At 43.5% G+C, this 27,412-nt stretch overlaps 1 protein-coding gene across 1 annotated transcript in view; it reads right to left on the reverse strand.

Moving 5' to 3' along the window:
* LOC145409824 (uncharacterized) overlaps window positions 1-27,412 on the reverse strand; it is a 198,774-nt gene that overhangs the window by 71,586 nt on the left and 99,776 nt on the right. Inside the window, exon 22 of the mRNA XM_080280131.1 lies at window positions 23,299-23,374. Within this exon, the coding sequence (XP_080136257.1) occupies window positions 23,299-23,374 (76 nt within the window). The remainder of the gene's footprint in view (window positions 1-23,298; window positions 23,375-27,412) is intronic.

Consider the following 27,412-nt stretch of genomic DNA (forward strand, 5'->3'; position numbering starts at 1 on the left):
CTCCCCCCAACTCACCCCCCATCCCTCATATACCTCTCCATCCGTCCACCTCATCCTCAGTCTCCCCCTTCCTCTCCCTCCCTCCACGTACATACACCCTCTTAGTCAGTCTTTCATTGATCAATAGGAAATAAAGTAACAAACTATCTATTATCTATTATAACTCAGAGGAAGACAAGGAATAAAAGGCAGAAAGGTGTAGCTGCTGTCTTGGGCAGCGTAACCTGACTAAGAATAACTTCACTGTTGTGGTAACATCAGGGTTGTGGCTCGTAAACCTTCTCCTGCAGCGGACCCTTCTATTCCAACTAATCCTGTAACGGACCCTTGATTATGAATACATTTCCCTCCTACCCTACCTCTTGAGCTGAAGGTGTTTGTACAGGTAGGGTCGCTGTGGCATGCGGTGGGCCAGGCAGCAGCAGCCACTACAGAGTTGCCACATCACAACTATCACTGCAGTCTACAAAGTTGTTAAATTGTTTCCAGCTACTGTAATGTTTTATCTGATACTCAAATTAACCTGTGGACCCCCATTAAGAAACACTGCATTAGGAGAAACACACTGAGGTAGTCTGGCCATGTGGAGAGGATGGAGAGTGAGAGACTGACAAGGAGAGTATGAGTGAGGTGAAGGGGGGGAGAGGGAGGGGGAGGCTAAGGATGAGAAGGAGGAATGGAGAGGTATATGAGAGAGGGGGGTGTGAGCTGGGAGCAGGGCCGTGAAATGGCGGGGGACAGGGTGACATGGAGGCTATTTGTTTATGGCCACCCCTTACGGGATTAAGGCGTCTGGCAATAGATAGATAGATAGATAGTTAGGTATCATCACTGTTGCTGTATCGTCACCACAGCATTTGAAAACCACGCAGTGTATGGCATTTACAGGAATTTTCCCCAACTGGCTTTTAAAACTGTACCGTCTATATTTCAAATCCTGAGGCATGCTGGGGCTTTGACGAAGGAAACGATGAAGGGAATACATCAGGAACGCAGGATTATACGGAGTTAACCGTTACTCCCAGTCCTTCATTTATGCAACAGGTCAACTCTGGCACTGTCTCCCTCTGTCTGTATTTCCTGCTTCCTATGATCTCCAGTCTTTCAAACGCAGTGTGTCCAGGCATCTCAAAATGAACGATCTTGAATTTGGCTCTCTTTTGTTTTTTTCTTGGAAGGAACAGTTTGCGGGCTCCTGGCCTTTGGTTCCTTCTTCCTTACATAAAAAAAAAAAAAGTGCTCGGAGTAATACACGAAACTCTAGATCAGGAAAATATCTCTTACAGTTTTAACATTTAATATATCATCGTCTAATTCAGCTTACGTCTTTCTTAGCATGATACAGTATAAGAATGTCTATCTATCTATCTATAGCCCGACGCCCTAATCCTGCAAAGGGTGGCCGCAGACAAAACGCCGCCAAGTCGCTCTGTCGTCCACCATTGGACTGCCCTCCCCCCAACTCACTCCCCTCTCCCTCATATACCTCTGAACTCCATCCCTCCACCTCATCCTCGGTCTCCTCCTCCCTCTCCCTCCCTCCACTCCACCTACATACACCCTCTTAGTCTTTCATTCTCGCCTAATTGGTCTGATTCATGCTATATCTTTCTTAGCATGATACACTGCGAGGATGTACATGTTCAACAGATTTCCACTAAACTCCTGACACTGAAGAGAGACCAAAGCAACATGAAACTCTGCCAGCACTTCCTGGGGCGACTGTACGAAGTGGAAAAAGAAAGTAAATAATAAAATCACCACGTGGTAGGAGGAGGCGACCATCATCCACTCACTTGATGTAGTGCTGCCTAATTCTTTCCTTGGCCTTTATCATTCTTTTTCTGTGCCTGCCCTCCTCTCTTCCTATTTCTCACCATCATCCACTCACTTGATGTAGTGCTGCCTACTTCTTCCTTAGCCTTTATCATTCTTTTTCTGTGCCTGTCCTCCTCTCTTCCTATTTCTCACCATCATCCACTCACATGATGTAATGCTGCCTACTTCTTCCTTAGCCTTTATCATTCTTTTTCTGTGCCTGTCCTCCTCTCTTCCTATTTCTCCCATCTTTCCTGTCACTTCTTATTGCTTTTCTTTCCTTTACAGGTGGCTTTACATTGAGTGACAAGCCAAATGGTTTCCTGTAAGCCAAGAAACCATTTACAACGCTGGGTGGTAACCATATAACCAAACCATACGTGCTGCCTACGTGTCAACAAGTGGGTTGGTGGAGGGTTAGTGCCCCTCCCCGTAAAACAAATAACTCAAAGTCAAATGGCCACCCTTTACCGGATTATGGCGTCTGGCAATAGATAGATAGATAGAATATGGGATTATGGCGACTGGCAATAGACAGATAGATAGATAGACTTCTCGGGGTAACTGTACAAGGTGAAGAAAGAAGCAATATAATCAAACTGTTTTACGGCCTCAGAACTTACCCTCACCCTTTCCTTCAGCTGTGTGAGTTCTATCTATCTATCTATCTACAGTATATATTGCAAGACGCCTTAATCCCGTAAAGGGTGGCCACAAACAAATCGCCTCCATATCGCTCTGTCCCCCGCCATTTCACTGCCCTGCTCCCAGCTCACACACCCCCTCTCTCATATACCTCTCCACTCCATCTCATCCTTGGAAGTGAGTTAAATATGTTTTAATTACACAAAATTCACACAAGACAACAGCTTAGGGAACACAACCCTCACTGTACATTGAAGCTCGGGAATGAGGTACTTTGTTGGAACGCGGTATTTTTGAGTGTATTTACCCAACTGTATTTACCCAGTTGTATTTACCCAATTGTATTTACCCAGTTGTATTTACCTAGTTGTATTTACCCAATTGTATTTACCCAGTTGTATTTACCCAGTTGTATTTACCTAGTTGTGATATACAGGAAATGAGCTACGCTCCTGGGGTCCCGTCTCTGTTTCTCAGTAAGTCAAATTTAGCTTTAAACTCGTTTAAGTTTTTAGACTGGACGATCTCTTTGTCCAGGCTGTTCCACAGGTCTATACATCTATAAGGAAAACTATATTTCTTGATATCCTTCAAGCAGCTTGGCTTCCTCAGTTTCATTCCGTGTCCTCTTGTTACTCTCTTATCCCATAAAAACAGATCTTTGTCAATTTTATCTACTGCCACCAAGGTCCTGAACACTGCAATCATGTCTCCCATAATATTATCTACTGCCACCATGGTCCTGAACACTGCAATCATGTCACCCATAATATTATCTACTGCCACCATAGTCCTGAACACTGCAATCATGTCACCCATAATATTATCTACTGCCACCATAGTCCTGAACACTGCAGTCATGTCTCCCATAATATTATCTACTGCCACCATGGTCCTGAACACTGCAATCATGTCTCCCATAATATTATCTACTGCCACCATGGTCCTGAACACTGCAATCATGTCTCCTCTCTTTCTCCTTTCCTGTAAGGAAGGCAAATCCAGTTTTTCCAGCCTCTCTCTGTATGACAGGTCTGCCAGACTGGGGACCATCTTGGTTGCTGTTCTTTGTATTCTCTCAATCTTGTTTATATCTTTCTTTTTGTGTGGGCACCACACTACCGCTGCATATTCCAACCTGGGGCAGATCATGGCCACTATCAATTTTTTCATCATCTCCTCATTCACGTAATGAATGTTACTCTTATGTTAGTCAAGAGTTTATACGTCTCTCTAACTGCCTTGTTAATGTGTTTTGCAGGTGACAGTCGTCACCTCGGAATCGTGTCTCTTCTTTGACCCACTGCGTCATTACATTATTCATTGCTATATTTAACCATATAGTGCCCCACGAATCTTCACTGCCTCATGAGTCACATTCCTCCCAGTTCACCTCCTTACAATTCAAGTCACCCATTATAATTATATTGTTGCTTTTCTCAATCACTTTCTGTTAATAACTATGTCTGACAATAACTCCTCATATTCGTCATTCCATGCTCTTGTCTTAGGGGGAACATACACTACTGCCATATTGCCTTTCTCTCCGGTTTTTAATTTCATATCACTTCAGCCCTACCCTCTCCCATTTCCACGGTATCCACATATATTGTTCTTCACTGCTATCATCACTCCTCCTCTCGTTTTTTCTTTTCTGGCCCTTCTCCATAGTTTGTATTTACCATCTCCCATATGGACATCAACATCCTCTCTTAACTTGGTCTCTACAAAGCACATAACATCTGGTTCATGTGGCCTTAAGAAGGCGTTGATTTCTAACCTGGCCGATATTAAACCATCAACATTAGTATATGCCACTTTCCAACGTTTTTCATTGTTTTTTATACCCTCTTCTCTCCTTCTCTCCGTCGGTCCCACTTCCTCAATTTCTGATCCATAACTCTCCAATCAAACACTGCCTTCTATTCCTCTGTTCTCTGTTCGTGTTTTGCCTTTGCTTCCTTTACTAACTCCATTATTTTAGCTCTTTCTTCCTCACATGCATTTCTCCTTATCCAAACATTTTTGAACCCTTCTTTGTCTGATAATTTCCATGTTCTCTTGATGATTTCGTTTACCATTACCTGGGACTTAAACTTTACCTTCAATGGCCTCGCCCATCCTTCCTCGTACTTTCCTAACCTAAACACTTCAATCTCTTCTTAAGCTTCGTTGTTACCCTCCATACATTGGTACATTGGGGGGGATACTTTCTGAGTGTGGTACTTTGTTGAGTGCGGTATTTTTTTTAGTGTGGAAAAGTGTATGGTAGGATACTTATTGACAGAGTTAGAGAAAGAACAGAGAAATTAGTTGGAGAAGAACAGGGAGGTTTTAGGAAGGGAAGAGGTTGTGTAGATCAGATATTCATTCTTAGATCTTTAGTGGAAAAGTTTCTAGAGAAGGGAAAGAAGTTGTATGCGGCTTTCATGGATTTGGAGAAAGCATATGACAGGGTGGATAGACAAGGATTGTGGAAAGTGTTAAGAATATATGGAGTAGATGGGAAGTTGTTGAATGCTGTGAAGAGTATGTACGATGGTGTGAAGGCTGCAGTGCGTGTGGATGGTGAACTAAGTGAATTTTTCTCTTTGAAACTTGGGTTGAAACAGGGATGTGTCATGTCTCCATGGTTGTTCAATCTGTACATGGATGGGGTAATAAAAGAGGTACAAGGTCGGGTAGTGGATGTTGGAGTGGCCCTGGTGAGAGAGGATAGTGTTTGGAAACTCCCTGTACTGTTGTTTGCAGATGATACTGTGTTGTTGAGTGAAGACGAAGGGGAGCTGCAAGGCTTGGTGGATGAGTTTGGGAGAGTGTGTAAGAAACGGAATCTAAAGGTGAATGTAGGGAAGAGTAAAGTGATGGTCTTTGAGAGAGGTGAAGTCAGTGAATGTACAGCGAAGTTGGATGGTAAGGAATTGGAAAATGTGAGTACGTTTAAGTACTTGGGTAGTGTGATGAGTAAGGATGGAGGTTTGGAGGGTGAAGTGCTTGAAAGGGTACAGCAGGGAAGAAAGGTTGCTGGTTCTTTGAAAGCAGTGATAAGACACAGGGAAGTGAGCATGGAAGTGAAAAAGTTACTACATGACAGTATTGTGATACCAACTCTAACATATGGAAGTGAAGCTTGGACGTTGTTGGAAGGACACAAGTCAAGAGTGAGAGCAGTGGAAATGAGTTATTTAAGAGCAGCCTGTGGAGTCAAATGGAGAGACAGACTGACGAATGAGGATATAAAGGAGCGTTGTGGTGTGGATGTGGATGTGATAGGAAGCGTTATGAGGAGCACACTGAGGTGGTTTGGCCATGTGGAGAGGATGGAGGGTGAAAGACTGACGAAGATAGTGTATGTGAGTGAGGTGGAGGGGGGAAGAGGGAGGGGGAGGCCGAAGATGAGATGAAGGGATGGGGTGGAGAGGTATATGAGAGAGGGGGGTGTGAGTTGGGAGCAGGGCAGTGAAATGGCGGGGGACAGGGCGACTTGGAGGCGATTTGTTTGTGGCCACCCCAAACGGGATTGAGGCGTCTGGCAATAGATAGATAGATAGACATTTGCGGGGAAACTTTCTGAGTGCAGTACTTTTTGAGTGTGGTATTTTTTGAGTGTGGTACACTGGGGGGGGATATTTTCTGAGTGCGGTACTTTTTTTATGCGGTATTATTCGAGTGTGGTACATTGGGGGGATACTTTCTGAGTGCAGTAATTTTTGGAGTGTGGTATATTTGGGGAGATATTCTCTGAGTGCGGTACTTTTTTGTGTGTGGTACATTTGGGGGCATACTTTCTACGTGTGGTACTTTTTTGAGTGCAGTATTTTGAGTGCAGTGTTTTCTGAGTGTGGTACATTTTGAAGCGTGGTAAATTTGGGGGTGCAATAGTTCTGGAGTGTAGTACAGGTAAGTCTTGCTATATGACTTCGTCGTGATAAATCGTTACAACAATAACTCAGAAGTTGTACCTTTTTTCGGAATGATGATAATAATAATAATAATAATAATCTATCTATCTATCTATCTATAGCCCGACGCCCTAATCCCGCAAAGGATGGCCGCAGACAAAACGCCTCCAAGTCACTCTGTCACCCACCATTTGACTCCCCTCCCCCCAACTCACCCCCCCCTCCCTCATATACCTCTCAACTCCATCCCTCCACCTCATCCTCGGTCTACCCCTCCCTCTCCCTCCCTCCACCTCACCTACATACACCCTCTTAGTCAGTCTTTCATTCTCCATCCTCTCCACATGTCCAAACTACCTCAGTGTATTTCTCCTAATCTTTTCAACCACATCCACATCCACCCCACAACGTTCCTTCACTTCTTCATTCGTCAACCTGTCCCTCCATGTCACTCCACATGCTCCTCTCAAGTAACTCATTTCCACTGCTCTCAATCTTGACTTGTTCCCCTCTTGCAAGGTCCACGCCTCGCTTCCATACGTCAGGGTAGGGATCACAATACCATCACGCAGTGACTTCTTAACTTCCATACTCACCTCCCTATTTCTCATCACTGCTTTCAGTGTGCCAACAACCTTCCTTCCCTGCTGTACCCTTTCACGTACTTCATCCCCCAAAGTTCCATCCTTACTCATCACATTACCCAAGTACTTGAATGCACTCACATTCTCCATATCCTCACCATCCAACCTCACTGCACACTCTGTGACTTCATTCCTCTCATACACCATAACTTTACTTTTGTTTACATTAACTTTCAGCTTCCTCCTCCTACACACTGTCCCAAATTCATTCACCAAACCTTGCAACTCCCATTCATCTTCACTCAACAATACTGTATCATCAGCAAACAGCAACACCGGAAGCTTCCAAATCTCACCCTCATTCATTAGGGCCACCCCCACATCCACTGCCCTATCTTGTACCTCCTTTACGACCCCATCCATATATATATTAAACAGCCATGGAGACATTACACACCCCTGTTTCAGTCCCACATTGAGATCAAAGAACTCACTCAGCTCACCATCCACTCGCACCGTAGCCCTAGCTCCCTCGTACATACTCTTCACAGCACTCAACACTTTCCCCTCCACTCCATATATTCTTAATACCTTCCACATACCTTTCCTATCTATTCTGTCATAAGCTTTCTCCAAGTCCATGAAGGCAGCGTACACTTTCCTTCCCTTCTCTAGATACTTCTCCACTAAACATCTTAGAACAAATATCTGATCTACACACCCTTTTCCCTTCCTAAATCCCCCTTGTTCTTCTCCAACTAGCTCCTCTGTCATATGCCTAACCCTATCAATGAGTATTCTACCATATATTTTACCAGTCACACTAAGAAGGCAAATACCCCTATGGTTACCACATACTTCTCTCTCCCTTTTTCCTTTGTACAGAGGAACAATTATACCTGATTTCCAGTCCTCTGGAACCCTTCCCTCTTCCCAAGCCAATCTACACAACTTCCATATCCACTCCACAACAATCTCACCCCCATACCTAAGCATTTCACCACACACTCCATCAATTCCTGGGGCCTTTCCCAGCTTAATCTTCTTCATCGCTTCCACTACTTCCGACCTACTGATCTCTTCCTCCCTCCTCTTATCTCTTCTTCTCCCAGCCATTCCCCAACCACTTATACTCACACTGCTCTCACTCTCTACATTCAACAAATCCTCAAAGTGCTCCTTCCATCTCCTCAATTTCTCTCTCTTCTCCACCAACAATCTATTATTCCTATCTTTCACTCCCCTACTATTTCCCCTTTCACACTGCCTTACTTTCTTTACCTCCTTCCAAAACAATTTCTTACTCTCCCTCCATTTCACACTCAGATTCCTCCCAAACTCTTCATCCACTTTCTTCTTACTCTCCTTCACCAGTCTCTTAACCTCCCTTCTCCTGCTCACATATACCTCTCTCTTCTCTCTCTCATCTTCTCCCCTACCTCTACTCGCCAACCATTCACCATATGCCTTCTTCTTTTGTTCCACAGCTCGTTTCACCTCATCATTCCACCATGCTGTCCCTTGCACACCCTTGCATCTCCTCTTCACTCCACAAACCGCCTCACACGCTGCGCTTATCTCTTCCGTGAATATCTTACGTCTTCCACCCCTTCCATCTGCTCTAGCTCATACCTTCCCAATCTTTCTTCCACTATGCTCTTATACTCTGTCCTCTTCTCACTATCTTGCAATTTCTCCACTCTTCTCACAGGAGCTGCTTCCTCCTGTCTTCCCCTTCGCCTCCTCAACCACTTTCTTTGCAGCTCTACCTTGGCCATCACTAAGTGATGGTCCGAGACTCCATTCCCCCACCCTCTCCACACCCTTGCATCCAACACTTGTCTTCTCATTCGCTCATCCACACACACGTAGTCTATCATTGCCTTTCGTTCAACAAGTTCACCATCCATCCTCCTCATTACTCTCCATGTATACCGGTGGATCATCTTATGACGAAAGTAGGTGTTGGCTATTGCCAACCCCTTACAAGCACAGATGTCCACCAAAGCACTACCATTCCCATCTACTTCTGCTGGCACACCCCACTGATCAACCACTCCATCCACTCGTACATTCCCGACTTTGCCATTCATGTCTCCAATCAACAGCACTCTCTCGCTCCTCTCAAACTTGTCCATACATGCTTCTACTCTCGCCCAAAACTCATCTTTCACTCTTGCCACTCGATCCTCTGTTGGAGCATACACACATACAATCGCCCATGCTTGTATACCTACTTTCATCCTCACCCATACAATCCTTGCACCCACTGTTCCATACTCTCTTATATTCTCCTTCCACTTCTTGCTTATCATCAGACATACTCCCTCTCTTGCCCTCTCATTCTCACTGACTCCCGCACATATACCTACACCGTATTCTTATTCTCTCATCCTTTCACCTTTCCATTTAGTTTCAGTCAATCCACATATATCCACTTTTGCATCCTCAAGCACCTGGACAATCTCTCTCTCTTTCACTTCATCATTCACTCCTTTCACATTCCACGTTCCTACCCTCAGAATGTCCTTTGTCCGTTCCTTAGTCGTCAACGTATGGTCCGTCTGGGTCCGAGGCGCTTTATTTGCTTTTTTAGTTAGTTCTTTTTACGGGGTGGGGCACTAACCCACCACCAACCCTTTTAGTCGCCTCGTACGACAAGCAGGGATACTGGGGGAGTATTCTTGAAACCCCCCTACCCCCAGGGGGGTCACAGTTTCGCTAGAACAATATTTTGACAGCTGCCGCCAATAATCTCGTGCAAACACCATGAGGCAAACAAGTAGATGGTCGGCAGTCTATGCCATGATGGCCACCAAGTGTTTACATGCGCTGAACCCTCACCTCGGGTCTGTGCAAATGGTAGCCTTCGCATCAACTTTTTGAGTCTTGCTTGCCTATTTGCTTGTGTCCTGCACCTGTGATCATCTCCCTTGCGTATTCCGAGTTACCAAACCTTCCCACTTGTGTACGGCCACCAACACACTAATTTTGAGTGTGGTACATTTCCGGGAAAACCTTCAGAGTGCAGTACTTTTTTGAGTGCGGTATTTTTCGAGTGTGGTACATTGGGGGGGGATACTTTCTGAGTGCACACGACTTTTACGACGCACAACTCTGAGGTTGTCATTATCGTACCCTTGCAATGTACTATTCAAAAGTGCACCCGAGTTCATATTATACACGAATCATATTATTATGCACGAATATATTATACACGAATATTATTATACACAAACATATTATACACGAATCACTTGCGTCTCATGTTATACATGAAAAGGAATGCTCTTCTGAATGGTAGGTTGCCAGGGTACGATAATGACAACCTCAGAGTCGTGCACTGCGACTATTTCACTATGCAACAGTGCAAGTAGGTTACGAATAGAGCTGCCTACAATAGTAAATGCAGAGAGAACATTTTAGTATGTGGAATACGAAACTGTAAACATGGAAATCATATCTGGTGCTAACCCCGGTGGAAAACATGGTGCTACAGAGGCCAAGCCTAAAAGAGCAGGGTTAGGCATTGCCCCTGACATGAAATTAGACACTGTTAGGCACCACAAGAAGGGACAGGGACTGGGTGAGATGGCCAACCCCCTAAAGCTGCCCCAGTACAGGGTCTCAATGGCGATAAAGAAATCAGGTGTTGTAATAATGGCGTCAAAGAATGTGCTTTCCCTCACTGCAAAACATCTAACCAGGGCAAAGCAGCCTAGCATGGAGATGAAGTTCTGTGGGTTAATGACCTCAACTAAGCAAAGCAGCCTCTTCAAGGCACCTTCATCTGCAGTAATGCTCTCAATCTGTGGCAGAACCTCAGAGACAAGCAAGGTATGGAGTTGCGGAAAATTTCATGGCCAGCACAGGTTGGGCTGAGAAGTTTGGGACCCTTGCTGGCCTTAAACATGTGACTGTGCACGGCCAGGCTGCTGGTGCTGACTACGTGGCAGCTAAGATCTTCCATCCTGAGCTGAAGGCAAAAGTAGGGGGGGGGGGGGATACTCTCCAAAACAGGTCTTACACTCAGACCAAACAGGCCTGTTAAGGAAAGGTATATCAAGGAAGACATACCAGCTGGGAAGAACGATGTGCGCTTAGCTTTAAGATAGTCAAAGTCCACCTCACCCTCCTCGCTGGTCTTAATGTAGAGGAGGACCTGAAGTCACGCTGCTTATAGTGTACACTTGGAGAACACTCAAAGAGCTGGCAGGGTTCTTGGAGTTATTTGGAAGAGTAACCCAAGGGCTTGGCTGACCTCCACACTGCCAGTTGTACATGGCAGGGTACCTGTACCCCTGCCTGTGAGATTGCCAGCTGCAGCAACCTTGCCAACCGTTTCCTCCTGCTGGTGGAGAACGCCCCAAACCACCCTCAGGGCATGAAGGACTGGGTGGATAATATCACAGTGGTGTGCCTGCCCACAACACCACACTGTTGTTCCACCACATGGATCACAGCATCACTGCAACCTTCAAGGCCTACTGCCTCTGCTGCACCATGGAGCAGATGGTGAGTGACTCTGGGGCAAGTGACACAGTGCAGTGCTTTTGGAGGAAGTTCAACATCAAGCACGCCATTGACAATATATTGGCAGTGTGGAAGGAGGTGCAGTCAAGCACACTGAACACCATCCAGCACAGAGTATGGCCAGAGTGTGTGTACTCCTTCACAGAGATCCCAGGAGTGGTGAACGTGAGTCAAGACATCATCAACCACTTGGATGAGGTGGGTGTTTAGGAGGTCGACAACGAGGATGTGCAACGGGTTCTGGATAGCATCAGCCAACAGCCATCCACAGAGGCACTCACTGAGCTCAGGGCACAAGTGGCAGAGGCACAGGAAGATGGTGAGAACAGGCATCTTGTGTTCTTGATATAAAAACCATTAAGTAGTTCGTTTTGTTTCATTTTTGAGGGCTCCAATATGTTTGCATGCCTCAGCCTTGGTCACCTAATGACGGCTCTCCATGCTGCTTAATCTCTGGCAGCCTCCCTGTTCATTCCCTTAACCCTGAGGTCACATTTAAAGATCTCATCCCACATCTTTTTCGGTCTACCCCTCGCAACCCCACCTCCAATATTAACGCTTCTTACTTTCTGCACCCAATTATCATCCTCATCACAACACCAATACACTCCAGTCCCATCCTTCCTCTCAACTCTTCTTTGTAATTATGGACAAAGGAAGTGCATTCACCTGGGACACGAACCTGAACCTGGCAAGGAGTGACGTGTCAATGCATGGCAGCGAACAGCACTTGAAGGCGAACAGGGAACTCCTGGTAGTTACGAAAAAGGCAACACAGCAGACGACCATCACATCCTCGTTCTCCTTCTCCCCTCCCAGCAGCACCGGGGAAGAGCCAAGGCGATCAACGAGAGGTGTGCAAATGCAACATCCTGCATCGCCTCCCTCTGTCATGTCTGTCTCATCTTCATCACCGCCTGGCAGACCTGTATGCCACGCCACCACACTGCCACGCCACCACACTGCCACGCCACCACACTGCCACTCTCTCCCCTGCCCTCACCACTACACTGTCAGTTGGCCTCACCACATCACATCACTCACCATCAGCCTCACCACATCACTCACCATCAGCCTCACCACATCACTCACCATCAGCCTCACCACATCACTCACCATCAGCCTCACCACATCACTCCATCAGCCTCACCACATCACTCACCATCAGCCTCACCACATCACTCACCATCAGCCTCACCACATCACTCACCATCAGCCTCACCACATCACTCCATCAGCCTCACCACATCACTCTCCCCATCTCTGTTCACCTCCTCCTGGTGACCTGGTGTGATGGTCCGGGCACTCCAGTCGTAGGAGGGACCCTTGGTGATGACGCGAACCAGCCAAAGACAAACATCAGATGGTTGGTAGAGGTTTTTTGGGGGGCACTTTGGGTTTCACGGTCGATGGCACCCTCCCTAACCCCAATGAACCCATATTTACGAGCAAGAGAGCCCAGCGATGTGTACGTTCAGCTGAGAAATGAGCGCACCAACCCAGCCTGGCCCGATTACGATGGTTTTCAGGGACTGATAATGCTTCTACTATATGAGACAGAGACGTGATTCTTGCAGCAGGCAGTAGATACAGTCAATAAATTTTGTTTTTAGATATACAGTATATTTACTCATAAGACCAAAGAAACCTCTTGGAATCCCAGTTTTCTGAGGGAATGTACCGAAGGCTTCAACTGGCTTGCTTCACTGTGAAATCGATTTAAAACACTATGAAAGTGACACATGCAAGGTGCTCGTATGAGATGTTGTCCACTTTCATGCTGAAAGCACACGTGCACGCATGTGTGTACCGTTGTGTGTGTATGTGTGAGAGAGAGAAAACGTAAGAAAGCAGGTATTATAGCTCAATATTCTTCTGTTATTATTCAACTACCTCACCAGAAATGTTGAAAATTTACACCAAGATGAAATTATGATGACAGGCGTATGTACAAACATTCGCTCGCTCGTCACGCGCTCACAAAGCGCACTTTACTGGTATATCCGCCTCACAGTACAATTCACTGCTACACGATGGGTCTTGATACATCATTATCATATAGTGAGACCTGACTCCTTTTTATAATGTGATATTTTAAGTGTGACACTATTTTTAGTGCAAGATGTTTTAACTGTAGAGTACTACTTTTTCAGAGCAATGCTTTTGAGTGTAATACCATATTTCCTGTATGATACGATGCATTTTGTCTCAGAAAAATGCACTAAAAAATCACCCTGCATCTTAGAATTCGAATATCAAGTTGTAGAAAGGAGTTTGCCAAGCGTCACAAACCCGTTACCAGACACAAAGCACTCACAAACACCAGTCACGAGATGCAATTATTCGTGAATCCCAGTCATGAGATACAAAGCACTCACTACAGTCATCAAAGTAGACAACGCCACCAATTTTGTCTGCACAGTCACTCAGCAGACGACACCCCTAGATGAATGAACAGAATGGCATCAAAGCAGACAAGATAGGCATACACAGTTCATTTTAAGTTACAAGTAACAGAGTATGCTAAACAAGATGAATAAATGTCAGGAAGTTTTTTTTTTTTATACTAGTTGTTTGTGCAATAATTTTTCCTATTGTTACTGGTATCTTTTATACAATAAATATAGTAATTGGTGACTGGTTGTATGGTATTATAACTGGAAACTGGCAATAGGTACTGATGTACTGGTACTGTGTAATAAGGCAGTATTACAGTAATGACTTTGTTGGCTGAACTCAGTGAATTCTGTTGGGGTGTGTGTTGTAATGGTTTGTTTAAACTACTGAACATACAAATATCAGCTGATGGCAGCTGGATGTAAACACGCCATGGCCAGTGTATTTACACGCCTTGTAGTGTCAACCACCAGTTGTTGCTGGTGTGAATAAGTATGAAATTGTGCTGAAGTAGGTACATCTAATTAATAATACTGTAACCACAAATATTTGATAACAGGTCCAATATGTGATATTTTGCTGTGACAGAGAAAATAATGACACAGCAGAGTTGGCACCTTAGACTTGCTAGTACAGTAAGCTATTAAATCCTTAAATATTTTTTTCCCCAAAATACCCAGCATATTATAGGATGCGTTTCAGCACTTGTAGCATCTGATCATACGGGAAATATGGTACATTCTGAAGGTGATACTTTTTGAGTACGGTACTTTTTTAGTGTGTTACTTCTGGGAGTGCATTACTTCTGGGAGTGTGTTATTTCTGGGAGTGCGTTACTTCTGGCAGTGTGTTACTTTTGGGAGTGCGTTACTTTTGGGAGTGCGTTACTTCTGGGAGTGCATTACTTCTGGCAGTGCGTTACTTTTGGGAGTGCGTTACTTCTGGGAGTGTGTTACTTCTGGGAGTGCATTACTTCTGGGAGTGTGTTACTTCTGGGAGTGCATTACTTCTGGGAGTGTGTTATTTCTGGGAGTGCGTTACTTCTGGGAGTGTTACTTTTGGGAGTGCATTACTTCTGGGAGTGCGGTACAGTCAGGTCTCACTGTATGGCTCTGCTATGTGATAAAGGGCTACAGCTATAATTCAAAAGATATACAGTAAACTCTCAATTATCCGTCATCACAATATCCAGCCCAATAAAACACCTGGCACTCTTTTAAAACAATATCTGGCTCACAAACAGGAATCAATTGGCGGTACTATGCATTTTCCGGCAGTGAGGTGTATCATCCGGCTCAGACTGTCCCCATTGGTATGCAGGCCGACCCCACAACACAAGACACGGCAGCCAACCACTATGCATTACAAGAGCAGCCCACCACTCTCTCAGTCTCTTCTGTGGACACCGCACTGTGAGGACGTATCTGTGTACTCTGCTCTTGTGGCCCAGGTGGTGGCTAAACACTAGTGCTTTGACTTAGTCTGTGGCCTGCCATGTCTCGCTCGTTGCTGTGTTGCTGTGAATAACCTTCTGGCGCCTCAGTGCTGTGTGCCCCGGTGCTCTGACTACTGTATTGACTACTGTATTGACTACTGTATTGACTACTGTATTGACTACTGTATTGACTACTGTATTGACTTCTGTATCTAACTACTGTATTGACTACTGTATTGACTACTGTATTGACTGCTGTATTGACTACTGTATTGACTACTGTATTGACTACTGTATTGACTACTGTATCTGACTACTGTATTGACTACTGTATTGACTACTGTATTGACTACTGTATTGACTACTGTATTGACTACTGTATTGACTACTGTATTGACTACTGTATTGACTACTGTATCTGACTACTGTATTGACTACTGTATTGACTACTGTATTGACTACTGTATTGACTACTGTATTGACTACTGTATTGACTACTGTATTGACTACTGTATCTGACTACTGTATTGACTACTGTATTGACTACTGTATTGACTACTGTATGGAGAGGACATCTCTGCACATACTTACCCCCCCATCACTGCCAACACTGGTGAATATAGTATGATTATGATTATGTACTGTATTACAGCATTATATGTACTGTGTCAATACTGTACTGTAGTTTATACTTATCTTTTACACATGGGTAATATTGTAGACAAGTTTTTAGGAAAGAGGACTGGGATGGATAGCATCAGATTGTGACACATTATCCTACTCAATGCCAAAGGGATGGCCGATTGGGGGTCATCATCATTATCATCAGCCATTACAAGTCCACTGCTGAACAAAAGCCTCCCCCATCCTTCTCCACGAATTCCTTGACTGAGCCAACCTTTGCCACGTTTTCCCTTGCAAATTCCTCTATATCATCTTTCCACCTCCTGTCTGGCCTTTTTCTGCTACGTTTACAATCTCTTGGTGTCCAGCCAGTCAGCCTCTTGCTCCATCGATTATCCTTCATTCTTGCTACATGGCCAAAAGGATACCTGAATGAGGATACCAATGCAATATCCAGCATTTTTTGCAATATCCTGTGTGGGGGTTTGGATGAATAATGGCAGGTAATTGAGAATTTACTGTAATCTATATAATAAAGCAATGTATGTGTGTGTCTGTACGTTTGTGCGTTTCTTTCACGAGAACTGGAATAAATATCAACCTAATTCTGTTTGCAGAGTGAGAGACTGATGAGGAGAGCGTGAGTGAGGAGGAGGAAGGGGTGGTTTGGCCATGTGGAGAGGATGGAGAGTGAGAGACTGATGAGGAGAGTGTATGTGAGTGAGGTGGAGGGGGGAGTGGAAGAGGGAGGCCAAGGATGAAATGGAGGGATGGAGTGGAGAGGTATATGACAGTGGGGGGTGTGAGCTGGGAGGAAGGCAGTGTAATGGTCGGGGACAGGGTGACATGGAGGCGATTTGTTTGTGGTCACCCGTTATGGGATTAAGGCGTTTGGCACCAGATAGATAGAGAGAAGTTCAGGGAGTGCCAGAAAACTACAAGACAAGAGTTTTGGTGATCAGGCACAATGCGACAGCGCGATACTGTCAAAAATCGCAACACATGAAGATATGCGAAAATCATTCTTTTGACTTTTTGGTCAGACCTGATCACTGTGGTCCCAATAATGGTATGGACACGAAGATAATGGTGCAGTCGTCGCCCCTTACCTGCAGGGATACATTCCAAGACCTCCTCCCCAGTGGATACCCGAAACCCGCTGATAATACCAAACTCTATAAACACACTTAAAGGAAGCACGGAAACAAGCCACTTTGTCCCGTGCAGAACTATTTTTCCCTTAAGTACTCGCAATTTACCGCTGTTTACTCGCAGTTTAGGTACTGGCAACTGTACTGTAGGTTGCAGCTGTGTGTAGGTTTCAGGTCACGAGGGAGAGGAAAAAATATCGCAAAAATCGCAACTTACCGGAAAATTCCCTTCTATCTATGGTTTTGTAACAGACGCTGGATAACACAGAAAGTGTGATATAACGGGACAGGGGTTGGCTCTATTATTCCATTATATCGGCTTCTATTGTACTATATAAAAGAGCCATGTTGTGTGTTTGTTTATTTGTCCTTCAACCACCCCAAACCAAGGGCCAGGGACCCCAAGACCACGTATTTTCTGAATCAGGGCGGCCCATGGATGGTTTTAGGGGCGTCAAAATTCAGATCTGGGTCATTTGAGATCACAGGTAGAATGTTCTCCCTTTTGGCCTGGGCAACGCAGCCCAATTTTTGGCATGGAGACTCACATGACCTCCAGTTCAGACACAGGCTATTTGGGGTCACCGGTCGGAGGTCATTTGAGGTCACCGGTCGGATGATTTGAGGTCACCAGTAATAGTAAACAAGTGCACACAAATACTGTGCGTTAGTCTGCCAAAGCTGAAATAGAATGTTCCTGGACGTCTTACAATCCCTCTTCAAAAGCATAAGAGGTACATGGTCTTTCTAGAGTAGAGAGAAAGACTGAACTACAACAAATAAAATTAGAGTGTTCACCTTTTTGGCCCAGGCAACACCGGCTACCCCTGCTAGTTACTAAGTGAAACAAAGGTTACATGAACACAAGCACTGCAATACCGTGACAGTCACTCTGATAACCGAGACAGCTACTAAGTGACAGGCAGGTGGCGTATACACTATCTCTGAACGCATGTAAAAAGACGAACCTATCACTGCCTCAGTAATTTTTGGTCATATTCATAGCAAGGCACTGCACAGCCATCACGAACAGCAAACATCTTTGTGTTTAATAACAGAATGAAAAGTTTATGCATCATGACATCCAGTTTATTGTGGTGGACCGCCGCACCGTTGTGACACATGGTGAGGTGTGGGGGATTGTTATGGTAACCATGCAAGCGCCTCACCTGCCAGATAAAGACGGTGTTGTTCACAGACGTCTTTGTAATTCATGAATGTTTCATTTTCATGTTAATACCGAATCTCTCTCATCTTAAATGTCAGGACCAATTTACCTAGCCCCGGGCTCCTACGCTCCTCATGGGGCAACGTAGGATTGGTTGATGGATGGATGGATGGTTAATCTCGAAATTACACTGAGTTAGAATCTCTTAAAGCAAAATTTGTCAATACAGTATCCATCACCCATGAGACAGATTGATAAATTACAAACCAAACTGTGCTGTGTGGCAACAAGTGGCTGGTGCTGCAGTGTGTGCTGACTGAGCTGACCACCATACCTTGCCCTGGGTGGGGTTGGGCCAGGTCTGCTGAGTTCACTAACCCTCGGCAACTGATAACAGTATTGTCTATCTATCTATCTATTCATTGCCAGATGCCTTAATCCCGTAAGGGGTGGCCACAAACAAATCACTTCCATGTCAGCCTGTCCCCCGCCATGTCATGGCCCTGCTCGCAGCTCACAGTATTGTACAGCGTGGATATGCAGGACAAACGGATGATTTCTGTCTCGGGCGGGACGGAGTGGGGCGGCAAGGCTTCATCACGCTACTCGGGCGCACAATTTAAAACATGGATTGTTTATTCAGGATTTCCATTTAATATTTTCTGACCGAGAATGACCACGGGTAACTGAAACCGTGGACAGCAGATCTGCGGATAAGGAGGGACCTGTGTGTTTACTACCATTTTGTGATGAAAAGGCTGCTAGTTAGTCCCACACATTACTGCCAGCAAGCACTAGTAATAATAATAGTAAAAATAATAACAACAATAATAGTAATAATAATACAGAAAAAATAATAATAATAATCTTGTGGACACCATTAAAATCCAAACCTCAAATGCTGCCTTTCACATGATGCTGATATAATGATAATAATAATAATAATAATAATAATAATAATACAGTACTTATGAGACACCCTTACAATCTACACCTCAAACACTGCCTATCACATGCTGCTGATGTAATAATAATAATAATAATTTTTTTCATTCATTCATTGCCAGACGCCATGTATCCCAAGCGGGGTGGCCAAGGGCTTAGAGTTAATTGTTTCACAGGGAGGGGCACTAATCCTCCACCAACCCCACTTGACACGTAGGGATGCCAACAGCATCTGGTGTTCCCAGGCGGTCACCCATCCAAGTACTAACCAGACCCAACGTAATAATAATAATAATAATAATAATGAGTAATAATAATAATAATAATAGCAATATAGTAATAGTAATAATAATAATAATAATAGCAATATAGTAATAGTAATAATACTCTCATGACACACTCTTATAATCAACGCCTCAAACGCTGTCTATCACGTGCTATCATATCACGCAGATGCAGCTCAACCCTTGGCCGTCTTCATGCATACATTCACCGACTTAGGATTGCTCTCTACGTGGCTTTTCAGTTCTTAATGCCTCTTCCTTAGTGATTTATTTTCAACATTTCACCTTAATGTTCTTTTGTGTGTCGTTGTTGGTTAGGAGTGGTGTGTGTGTGTGTGTGTGTGTGTGTGTGTGTGTGTGTGTGTGTGTGTGTGTGTGTGTGTGTGTGTGTGTGTGTGTGTTTTCGATTAGACCTATCAACCACAGGTAAGTGGTTGTGTGGGGCAGTGGTACAGACAGAACAATACATACACTGTGTAAGGATCTGCTACCCCCTTGTGTGTGTGTGTGTGTGTGTGTGTGTGTGTGTGTGTGTGTGCAGGGATCCACCTCAGCCTTAAGTCCAGCCAAGTACCACCCGGTTTGGCTCTTGGGTGGACGTTGCAGCTGCTCAACTCCATCAATAACAAACCACATCAATAACATACAATAAAACCAAAGGAAAATACAACTAATAAATCACTAAGAGAGGGTATTATCTCAAAGCCACACTTCCACTGCAAAGGATATATGTTAATTGTATACACCCACATATAGAATAGAGTATCCTTGCAATATACACTATCTCAATATGTGTGTATCATCAAAAGTGCCCATACATTTTCGCATAAACATTCGCACTTCATATCTATTCATTCTATACATCCACATATAGAATAGTGAATCCATACATTATACACTATCTCGGTATGTGGGTATAATTCATCAAAAGTGCTCATGAGTTTCTGTGTTAACATTCGCACTCCGCGGTACGATTGAAGCATAATGACAATCAGTTTTCTCGTAATTCGGATCGCTCTGGAGGATTTGGGAGAGCGTTGTGTGTGTGTGTGTGTGTGTGTGTGTGTGTGTGTGTGTGTGTGTGAGAGAGAGAGAGAGATGGAGATCCATAGTCTGTGTGTGTGTGTGTGTGTGTGTGTGTGTGTGTGTGAGAGAGATGGAGATCCATAGTGTGTGTGTGTGTGTGTGTGTGTGTGTGTGTGTGTGTGTGTGTGTGTGTGTGTGTGTGTTCGATTAAATCTATCAACCACAGGTAAGTGGTTGTGTGGGGGAGTGGTACAGACAGAGAACAATACATACACTGTGTAAGGATCTGCTGCCCCCTTGTGTGTGTGTGGGGGGGGGATCCGCCGTCCCTTTGTGGTATACGCCGCCTCACCATGGCCCTTACCACATGAAAATATAAGGTTTGGCTCCTGGGTGGATGTTGCAGATGCTTCACTTCACCAGGGTACTACTGCATGTGGGCTATTTGTCAGTGCCATAAAAGTGCAGAATTTTTTAATATACTCTGCTCTTCCACTAAAATTAAAGTGTGTGTGTGTGTGTGTGTGTGTGTGTATGTATGTGTGTGTGTGTGTGTGTGTGTGTGTGTGTGTGTGTGTGTGTGTGTATTTTAGCTGTCTGGCTCTATCGGATACGTTTATGTGAAGCTACAGAACGTGGTGAATTGTTTTGGCGTATCAGATAGAGTCAGGATTCCGGGGGCTTGAATGGTGAGTGAATGGAAGCATGGCGCATTGGATCTGGCACTGCTTTTAACGTGACAGCGTCCAGATTGACTCTATCGGATACGTTTATGTGAAGCTACAGAACGTGGTGAATGTTTTTGGTATATCCGATAGAGCCAGGATTCCGGGGACTTGAATGATGAGTGAATGGAAGCATGGCCCATTGGATTTGGCAAACTTGTGCTGTCTGGACACTGCAACCCCTCACCCTGCCGTAGGGTGGGAAAGGAGGTCCGGATGATGAGGAGAAAAAGCACAATACTTCTGAATAACGGAGAGTAACCTTTTGCATTGATATTAAAAAACAGACCATGAAAGAGTGAACCTTTAGGCAGGTGGAGGGGTTGCCTGGCTCTCTCAACCCCCCTCCCCCTCCTGGCTATGGGCCTGGTTTAGTGTCAGTCTATAATAACCCATCATTCAAGGTGGAGGGATGGGAATTATGGGCGAGAAAGGAGCATACAACGGAAGAACTGACTGTAAATATGCTTCACATCGCACTGCTCTTCGCTCTGTCGAACCTGGGTGCTACGATCCCTAAAGCTGACCATTCCCGAAGATTGGCATAAATTTGAGCAAAGTGTGAAAGTGAATAGTTAAAAAAAAATGTGCTGCATGACCCAGTACAAGTGAGGAAGGGGGAAAGAAGATAAATTTTGTAGTGCACCAACTTCTACTCTACACACATTCACTAGGTTTGGAAATGCTACCCAACACTATATCAAGCATTCCAGTCGCTTATGTACAAGAAGTGTTGATCCCTGAGAGAGGTGACAATACAAGAGATAATGCTATGTACATAAAGATATAAGAGATAAGACTATATACATAAAGATATTCAGAGATAATACTATATACACAGATATCCTACGAGAGTGAGATGGTGCATTAATAAGTCTAAAATATGTGAGAATAATCCTACAAGGTAACACAACACTCAGGACCCTACGTAAATGCAAGAGAAATAGTATATACAACAGCATCGATGAAAACACAAGTATATTTCATTCGTATTAACAGACGAGTGAGTCAAGAGAGAGATGACCAGCATTGCCAACTGAGCTGCTAAGGGTTGCAAGTCAAGCTGCTAGATTGCTCAGTTTCAATTTGCAGCATTCAAACTCGAGTGTTAATATATTCTGGAGTGTAATATGTCAGTTACCAGTTTCAATTTGCAACATTCAAACTCTCGCATTAATACATCCTAATTTCTAACATGTAAATCGTTGTCTTAATACATTATACATAATTTTACAAGCAATTAAATTCTAGTGTTAATATATTTTACATTACTTTGCCGATATTTAAACTGTGGCATTAATATACTTGGTTATTTTATCAACACTTAAATTCTAGTATTAATGCATTCAAGATTAATTTACCAAATTTGCAGGTAATCTCCAACAAGTTTTGCTAAATTCAATGCATATTCTAGTGACTTACCGGGATTTACTTATAGACTGACAATTTTTGAACAATTTTTGGTAATATTTCACCATCTAGCAGCATTCTAGCAACTTTCATAGCAAATCTAGCAGCACCAACCCCCCCCCAGGCTTAGGATCTCTTACAGACTAAATTAAAATCATTTGAAAATACAAGAAACTTATCCCTTATAAATAATGAGGTCTTCGGGATTTTGTTCTTGCCTGCTAGAGATGATTTTTGTTATATTTGAGAGAGAGAGAGAGAGAGAGAGAGAGAGAGAGAGAGAGAGAGAGAGAATATTTGGCTGCATGCATGTGAGGTTCCTGAATTGCAGTAAGGAATGGCTATGCAGGAGAGAGAGAGAGAGAGAGAGAGAGAGAGAGAGAGAGAGAGAGAGAATATTAGATTGTGTGTGTGTGAGGTCACTGAAATACAGTAAGGAATGGCTATGCAGATGAGAGAGAGAGAGAGAATCAGGCCCAACAAAACCTTCAGCTAGCACCAAGAGCAAAATACAATGATACCACCACAACAGCCAATAAATTCTCCCACTGGACTGAGAGGGGGTGATGGATTAGAGTTGGCAACCCTGGAAGGCAACTGCGAGTCCAGAAGGAGGCTACGTCAGAGTGAAAGACAGGAAAGTTTGCGTACCTGGACTCTCTCCATGCGAGGTCCGGGTGTAGAAGTCCGGAGTCGAGTGAAGAGTTGCGACTGTCCTCCGCATCATCTGGGAGACACAGAAGTCAGTATTTAACCATGAGTTGCTAAATTTATCAACACTTAACCCACACCTTGCTAAATTTATCAACACTTAACCCACACCTTGCTAAATTTATCAACACTGAATAAAATAAATAAAACACGAATAACTGTGATCGTGGAGTTACGACTGTTCTCTGCATCATCTGGGAGAGACAGGAGTCAGTTTTTAATCCATAAGTTGCTAAATTCATCAACAATTAACCCACAACCTGCTGAATATATGAATAAAGTAAAAAAAGAATAACTATGACATTGGATTTATGACTGCCCTTCAAATCATCTGGGAGAGACAAAGGAGTCAGCACTTTTTTTTTAATAACAGAACAGAGGAAGGAAAAACAAATGAATAAAAAAAATAATCCATACACCAGATTACTGGTGTCCTCTGTTCATAAAATATCTGTAACAGTTAGACTTGAACAGTTGTGGGTTGAAATTTGGAGGGAAACAACTCTGGGGAAGCGAGTTCCAGAGAGATGCAGTGCGGAGAATGAAAGAATTCTGATAGGCAGAAGTTCTGCAATATGGTTGAGTGACATTTCAGTCATGAGCGCTACCAGAAGCCCGTGTAGCACGAGGGAGGGCATGGAGAGGTGGCACCATGGACGCAACTTCGTCTGAGCATTTGCCATAAAAATATCTGTAAAATAATGCAAGGGAGGCAACATTCCTTCTTACTTGCAGGGGAGGTAGTTTATATGTAATGGCAGGGTTGTTAATAATCCTAACAGCTTTGTTCTGAATTTTGTCTAGTTGTTTTACTGCGACCTCTCCACACCCATTCCACAAGGGTGAGCAATATTCAAGCTGATAGTGCACATGACTCTTATAAATTATAGCTAACTGCTCATCGGCGAAGAAATTACGGACTCTGTACAATAATCCAAGTTTCTTTGAGGCGGTTTTAGCAAGTGATCTAACATGAGAGGTCCAGCTGAGGGCATTGTTAAGTGAGACACCAAGAATTTCAATACTTTTGGAGATGGGAATATTAGTCCCTTCGTACATGATGACGTTTTTGTCGTCACATGGGTATGGCTGCGACTATACTCGTTGATGATTTTTGGCGTCATTAAAACTTAAAAACTTCCTTCAGAGGAAAAGTTTTCGGGCGATCGGCATCATTTTTGGAGGCATCATAGCTTCCCTGCTCCTTGTCAAAAGTAATGAGTTGGCAACTGTGGGTCCCGATACCAGCAAGAGAGCGGACAGGTTATTCAGTACCAAATGAGCTGCGAGTGGGGAAGGTACTGCGTGGCTCTGTCCCTTTAAATTTCCACTCTTACTCCCATCCTAGCCATGTAACACATTTCACTATACCAGTAGTGCTTGTGTATAGTGTTTGGGCACTGTTGTGATTAGATTTGGTGTTTGCAATAAGATATTTGGTGTTTGTGAAGCAATCCTGGTCGTTATCAACTGTTGGCCCAACGAAGATTATGCTACTGTTTCTAATCAACTACACTGCCTCTACCCTGCACCAAATGTGAGTATTCAGCTACCCGGTATAATAATAGTGACAGTGAATCATGTGAATATAGTGTGCATATCTAGTGTACAAAGAATTGGTGAAATACGTGCAGTAGCATAGAGGAAGGCAGGAAACTGCCCTACAGTCATGACACAGCATGGGTGCACCGTAGTTTTTTTCATTTTTCTCAAAAACTATGAGGCATGACAGTGGCACGAAAAGTTTTTCACTAGAGCTCCCCGAATAAAAAAAAAAAAAATGTCTGTCAGAAATGGGTTTTACTTTTTTGCTTATTACTCGAACATCATACCTCGTATCAAACTGGGACCTCCGGCATTCAAAAGCTAATAAAATTCTCTTTCCAGTGATGGTATAACATGTAGAGATTGATTAGTAAACATTCGACTTATGATGTTGGGAAGTGAAATGTATGCTCTTGAATGTTTATTCACACAGCCCTAACGTATGTATAACGTTTTTTTTTTTTTTTGCTTATCATGTAGAACAAACATCAACGAATAGGAATATGTGGGTTTTGTGGCAAAATAAATATGTTTGGGTGGTGAAAATAAGCCAAGAATACACATATTTGGAGCGTGCGGTGCGCAGGGGGAGGAGGGGAGAAAAGCAGGCACATCACATCCCACAAAACTTATTAACTTATCCGTGCGTGAAAGGGTTAGTAGCACTGAAGGTATTATATGAATCTGGCAATATCGGTCTATTACTAAATTGTATATATTTAGTTTTACTAGCATTACATGAGACAAGGTTGTTTTGTCCCCATTCACTGATTGTAGATAGGTCTTGAATTATGGAGATGGCTGTACTGAGATGAGGGGTAGAGATATTAGACTTTGTAAATGGATGTTTGAGTGTGAATGAACTATGTAGTGTTGAGTCATCTGCATATGAGTGGATGGGATTGTGGGTGACAGATAAGAGATCATTAATATGAACCAGGAACGGGGTTGGTGCCAGAACTGATCCCTGCAGCACGCTGGCGTTAATTGAGTGGAAATTGGAATATACATCATCTACTTTTACTCTTATTTTCCTGTCACTGAGATATGAGGAAATAAAAGGAACAAAAAACGTTAGTCCATAGCAAGGGAGTTTGGACAGCAGGGAACGGTGCCATACTCTGTCGAAAGCTTTAGAAATATCAAGGGCTACTGCATGAGTTTCTCCATGTAGGTCAATTGATTGATGGATGGTATGAGTTAGGAGACTGAGTGTCAGTGGTGGATCTTTCGTGGTGAAATCCATATTGTCTATCACTAATTAAGTTGTTGGATTCAAGATGTTTAACAATGTGCTTATTAATTAAAGTTTCAAACTCCTTACCAAGAGAAGATGTGACAGCTATTGGTCTGTAATCAGAGGGGTCAGAGGAACTTCCTTTCATTGGAATTGGGTGGATATTGGCTACTTTCCATGAATTTGGGAATGAAGAAGTACGTATGCATAGTCTGAATAATTTAGCTAGAACAGAGGCAAGTTCAGGGGAACACTTTTTCAAAACAATTGGCAGAATTCCATCTGGGTCTGGAGCTTTGTTGGTAGGTATATTGTCTAGGATGGATTTTACGTATCTTCTCTGTATTTTAAGTGGGGCAATTTCGGGAGAATCAAGTTCCAGTACTGGGACATTCTGGCTGGTATCGTCTATGGTAGAGTTTCTGGCAAATGTACTGACAAATATATCTGCTTTCCCACACGGGTCATTTGTAATGTTGCCATCTGAAGATTTTAGTGGGGGAATGGATGATGACTTGTAAAAGTTATTATTGAAAGAATTAAGAGTTGACCAGAATATTCTGTTGTCATTAGGGTTGTTAAGTAGTTTTGATGCTTGGTTTTGAAGAAAGTTTTAGCTACATTTATTACAGTTTTTGCATGATTTCTAGCAATTTCAACCATGAGTTGCTAAATTTATCAACATGTATCCCACACATTGCTAAATATATGAATAAAATAATTAAAACATGAGTAACTACGACCAAGAAGTTGCGTTTGTCCTCCACATCATCTGGGAGAGACAAACGGGAGTCAGTATTTAACCACAAGTTGCTAAATTTATCAACACTTAACCCATAATCTGCTAAATATATCATCTTGTGCTAATATGTCTAAAATAATGAAGGATAAAATAAATAATACTACACAAACTACGGCTCAAGAGTTGCGACTGTCCTCCGACTATCTGTGGGCGCACGGCAGTCAGTATTTAACCCATACGTTGCTAAATATATCAAAATCTAACCAACAACCTGCTAAATATATCACCTAGCACTGATCCGAGTAAAATACATATTGTTACATCCTCACCCCACACTGCCACAGGCTCCAACAGCAGTAGTACAGTACAGGAAGGACGTTGCCCAGTGAGTTGTTCTTCCTATGGTCAGCCTTTAGATGTGCAGTAAACAAGATCAGCTGAGGCGAAAATAAACACTGGCTCCTTAAAGTTCACTGTCTTTTTTTTCCAAGTAATTCCACTTAATGGATTTAGAGAAAGCGTATGATAGA

Source organism: Coenobita brevimanus, chromosome 9 (genome assembly GCF_032717465.1).
Source record: "Coenobita brevimanus isolate Jiangsu-jjx chromosome 9, ASM3271746v2, whole genome shotgun sequence".
Classification (NCBI taxonomy): domain Eukaryota; kingdom Metazoa; phylum Arthropoda; class Malacostraca; order Decapoda; family Coenobitidae; genus Coenobita; species Coenobita brevimanus.